General features: G+C 44.0%; 1 protein-coding gene across 2 annotated transcripts in view; it reads right to left on the bottom strand.

Annotated features, from left to right (window-relative positions):
* FAM193A (family with sequence similarity 193 member A) overlaps positions 1-5,000 on the bottom strand; it is a 140,017-nt gene that overhangs the window by 79,491 nt on the left and 55,526 nt on the right. For both annotated transcript variants that reach the window (XM_056554981.1, XM_056554982.1), the window contains exon 2: positions 2,549-2,614. In XM_056554981.1, the coding sequence (XP_056410956.1) occupies positions 2,549-2,614 (66 nt within the window). The remainder of the gene's footprint in view (positions 1-2,548; positions 2,615-5,000) is intronic.

Raw genomic sequence — 5,000 nt, 5'->3', positions numbered from 1 at the left:
CACAGAGGCCCCGATTTACTATTATGAACCAGACCTCCTTCTCAGGTTGTGCGCAAAAATGTGGTGAAGTGCGGCACAAATTCTGTCGTGCCAAATTAAACCTACAAATCCCCCAAAAGGTGTGGTCACCCAAAAAAAGGGGCTGACCTATTTACTGTTGAGCAAAAGGTGGTCAGAACTTTCCCGACCTGTGTGTCCCGAAAGTAGATAGAATGGAATCCTAAAGGCCTACATACCAATAAAATAAAAAAACAAACACTTAAAAGGGGTACTCCGCCCCTAGACATCTTATCCCCTATCCAAAGGATAGGGGATAAGAAGTCAGATCGCCGGGGTCCCACTGCTGGGGACCCCGGGGATCGCTGCTGCAGCACCCGCTATCATTACTGCACAGAGCGAGATCGCTCTGCACGTAATGACGGGCGGTACAGGGGCCGGAGCATCGTTACGTCACGGCTCCGCCCCTCGTGAAGTCACGGCCCACCCCGTCAGTACAAGTCTATGGGAGGGGGAGGGGCGGTCGTCACGCCCCCTGCCATAGACTTGCATTAAGCGGACGGGCCGTAATATCATGATGGGCGGAGCCATGACGTCAAGCCCCTGTATAGCCCCTGACTCCGGTCCCTGTATCGCCCGTCATTACGCACAGAGTGAACTCGCTCTGTGCAGTAATGATAGCGGGGTGCCGCAGCAGCGATCCCCGGGGTCTCCAGCAGCCTTCGGCTGTCCGGCCATGCTGGGAGTTGTAGTTTTGCTAAAGCTGGAGGCACCCTGGTTGCAAAACATTGGTCTACAGCTTTCCTTGTGCCCCTAAATGTACTCAGACGTGCTCCCAAGTCTGCAGCAGTCGTTCCTACCATGTATGCTTTCCTTGAAGTAACTGTATATAGGAGCCATGCGTCACAGGATTGTTGGGCCCACACTGTACCTCAATGTTTCATTGTATCTTGTATTTGAGGAATTTAATGTAGTGTCTTACAGAGGAAGCACAAAGAGTGCCTACATGTCCCCCATTATGGTTCTGCAGTGGACACAAGGAATAATAGCTGCAAGAATACCCTCTTATATAGCAGTTCCTCCAACTCAATAGGACTCTTTGCAGCAGCTTCTCAGTTTCTGGCATTCTGAAAGTATGTGTGAAAGTTGCCCTAAGGCAGAGTTCACCAGTGTTTCCCAGCCATTTGTTGTCCGGGCATGCTGGAAGTTGTAGTTTTGCAACACCTGGAGGCACCCTGGTTGGGAAACACTGGTTCACACTATTATAGACAGTGATTATAACAATATTATGGCAGCAAGGTCAAGCCCGACAGCCCAAACTGACAGCTGAGGCTCTGGCAAACAGCTGATCATCAAGTATGCTTGGTGTCAGAGCCTTAAAGGGGTACTCCACTGGAAAATAAAAATGTAATAACAGATTTGTAAATTACTTCTATAAAAAAAAAGTAATCCTTCCAGTACTTAGCTGCTGTATTCGAGACAGGAAGTTCTTTTCTATTTGAATTTCCAGTCTTTCTGACCCCAGTGCTCTCTGCTGACAACTCTATCCCGCTCTGGACAGTTCCTAAAATGGACAGAGGTATCAGCAGAGAGCACTGTGGTCAGACTGAAAGGAAATTCAAAAAGAAAAGGACTTCCTGTGGAGCATATAGCAGCTGAGAAGTACTGGAAGCATTAAGATTTATTAATAGAAGTGATTTACATATCTGTCTCTTTCTGGCACCAGTTGATTTAAAAAAAAAAAAATTCTTGTAGAGTACCCCTTTAACCTGTCTAGGACACATGGTGTACAAGTACGGCCTGGCTCCTTGGGACTTAAGGACCCAGGGCGTATCTGTACGACCGTGGGAATTCCGGTCCCCGACGCTTGCCGGGTGGGGACAGGATCGGGAAAGCCTGCTGAAATCGTTCAGCAGGCATCCTGTGCCAACGCCCGGGGGGGTCCTGAGACCGGCGACACGGAAAATGAGGGAGATCGGTGTTGTCCAAGACCCCCCCTGACGGGATAGGAGTGAGGTGGCAGGGGTGCCACCCCTCCTATTCCTGCTATTGGTCAGTCAGAAGCAACCGATCAATAGCAGATTGGGGGAGGGTTAAAGTAAGGTTCCCCTGCTCTGCCCACCCACGGTAGTCCGAGAAGAGCGCAGGAACAATCCTCTCCCTGGTGCGGCGATTCTGCTGACTACGGAAGCCAGTGAGTTTTTGCCTAGCAACATCTGGAGTGCTACAGTTTGGAGACCACTACCAAATTCATTTGGAATGTATTTTCCTTACAAGCAGAGAGCTTCAAAGTTAGAAAAATGCTACATTTTCAAATTTTTTATGAAACTTTGGAATTTCTCACCAAGAAAGGATGCAAGTAATGACGAAAATTTACCACTAACCTAAAGTGGAATATGTCACGAAAAAACTATTTCAGAATGAGAATGATTAGAAAAAGCATCCAATAGCTATTAATGCTTAAAGTGACAGTGGTCAGATGTACAAAAAAAATGTCCGTCATAATGGGCTGTGGAAATGGAAATTCACATATTCACATACAACCTCTTACCTGTGGGACGCCTGTGAAATCAGAACCAAGTGGTCCATCTGTGAAAGGGGTACCGTTTAATGCAATCTGTAATGCAAAAAATATATATATATTTAATTAGACATGACATTACAGCAAAGCTAAGTGCCTACACACAGGCTAGACTTCAAGTGAAATCGGTGCACAATTCAATGCTACAACTCTCCTATTAATCTCTATAGGGCTAGATTCACACATGGCATTGTTTTGTAAATTAAAAATAGCTGCTAAGTTAAACACATGGCTTAATTAAAGGGGGTACTCCAGAATTTAAAAAACTATTTAAAAGCACTTTTTGGACCTCTGCAATCTCCAGAAAAGGGCATCTAATCTCCCCACTGCAAGGAACACTGGGTCCAGGAGTAAGTCCAAAACACACAAATAATCTTTCACTTCGCTTTCTGTGCGTGTGTGAGAGAGATGGGGAGATAAATATTGATATATATATATATATATATATATATATATATATATATATATATATATATATATATATCAATCATACATACATACATACATACAGTCATGGCAGTAAATGTTGGCACCCTTGAAATTTGTGGGAAAATATCAACAATCTCAAGGTTACAAGTCCATCTCCAGAGATCTAGATTTGCCTTTTGCCACAGTCCGCAACATTATTAAGAAGTTTGCAACCCATCATAGCACTGTAGCTAATCTCCCTGGGCGTGGATGAAAGAGAAAAATTGATGAAAGGTGTTAACGCAGGATAGTACGGATGGTGGATAAGCAGCCCCAAACAAGTTCCAAAGATATTCAAGCTGTCCTGCAGGCTCAGGGAGCATCAGTGTCAGCGTGAACTATCCGTAGAGATTTAAATGAAATGAAACACTATGGCAGGAGACCCAGGAGGACCACACTGCTGACACAGACATAAAAAAGCAAGACTACATTTTGCCAAAATGAACTTGATTAAGCCAAAATCCTTCTGGTAAAACGTCTTGTGGACAGATAAGACCAAGATAGAGCATTTTGGTAAAGGACATTCTACTGTTTACCGAAAACTGAATGAGGTCTACAAAGAAAAGAACACCGTGCCTACAGTGAAATATGGTGGAGGTTCAATGATGTTTTGGGGTTGTTTTGCTGCCTCTGGCACTGGGTGCCTTGAATGTGTACAAGGCCTCATGAAATCTGAGGATTACCAACAGATTTTGGGTCGCACTGTACAGCCCAGTGTCAGAAAGCTGGGTTTGCGTCCGAGATCTTGGGTCTTCCAGCAGGACAATGACCCCAAACATACGTCAAAAAGCCCCAGAAATGGATGGCAACAAAGCGCTAGAGAGTTCTGAAGTGACAGCAATGAGTCCAGAAATCTTATAATTACTGTTGGGAAAAGGCGCCTTCCAATAAGAGAGACCTGGAGCAGTTTGCAAAGGAAGAGGGGTCCAACATTCCGGCTGAGAGGTGTAAGAAGCTTATTGATGGTTGCAGGAAGCGACTGATTTCAGTAATTTTTTTCCAAAGGGTGTGCAACCAAATATTAAGTTAAGGGTGCCAATAATATTGTTCAGCCCATTTTTGGAGTTTCGTGTGACATTATGTCCAATTTGCTTTTTTTTCCTCCTTTTTGGTTTTGTTCCAATACACACAAAGGGAATAAACGTGTATAGCAAAACATGTGTTACTGCAATCCTTTTCTGTGAGAAATACTTCATTTTCTAGAAATATTTCAGGGGTGCCAACATTTACGGCCATGACTGTATATAACATGAATTTTGCAAAAAACAACATACCAGGGCACAACATTGAATAAGATTCACAATTACATACAAGTCTCCCTATATGTGGGCACTTCCTTGCCATAATATCTCTACATTGTACGCAGCAGTGTTTCTGCCGATATTTCAGACCATCTGTGTGACCACAAAATATGCCAAGTAACACACACAACCTAACTGCACAGAAACCACCATGTGCAAGAACCTAACCAGCCATCACACCGGGGCTCTACACAAGGGACTGTATGATGCACGGCTGGACTATATGCAACATTTCATATTCATAAGTTCTGTTCTGTCACCTTTTTTATTTATTTTTTTAACAATGACCGGGAGAAGAAAAAAAAAAAAAAAAACAACGACTCCTTGCCACTTACACTCAGTGTAAAAAGTAAACCAAAAGACCAAAAAGTGCCAAGTGTGGACACGGAATTAGGCCTCATGTACAAAGTCATCTCTCTGCTGCCATATAAGGGTTTGTATAGAAATGCATAGGATTTAATGCACTTTAATGTGACTCATCAAACATGGAGGCAGAAGTGTTTTATTCCCTTTTTTTCTGCTCAAAGGGAAGAATAACTATAAATATGTCCCAGGACTACAGCAGGCGGAGGCTGCACGGCGCCATGCAAATGGCAAGAACCAAGGGCATGTGCTTTCCTACTGGTAAAAAGACTGACATGTTACTTACTTGG

Source organism: Hyla sarda, chromosome 1 (genome assembly GCF_029499605.1).
Source record: "Hyla sarda isolate aHylSar1 chromosome 1, aHylSar1.hap1, whole genome shotgun sequence".
NCBI classification, from domain to species: Eukaryota; Metazoa; Chordata; class Amphibia; order Anura; family Hylidae; genus Hyla; species Hyla sarda.
Note: the sequence above shows the minus strand (reverse complement) of the source record. Positions and strands in the feature narration are given on the sequence as shown.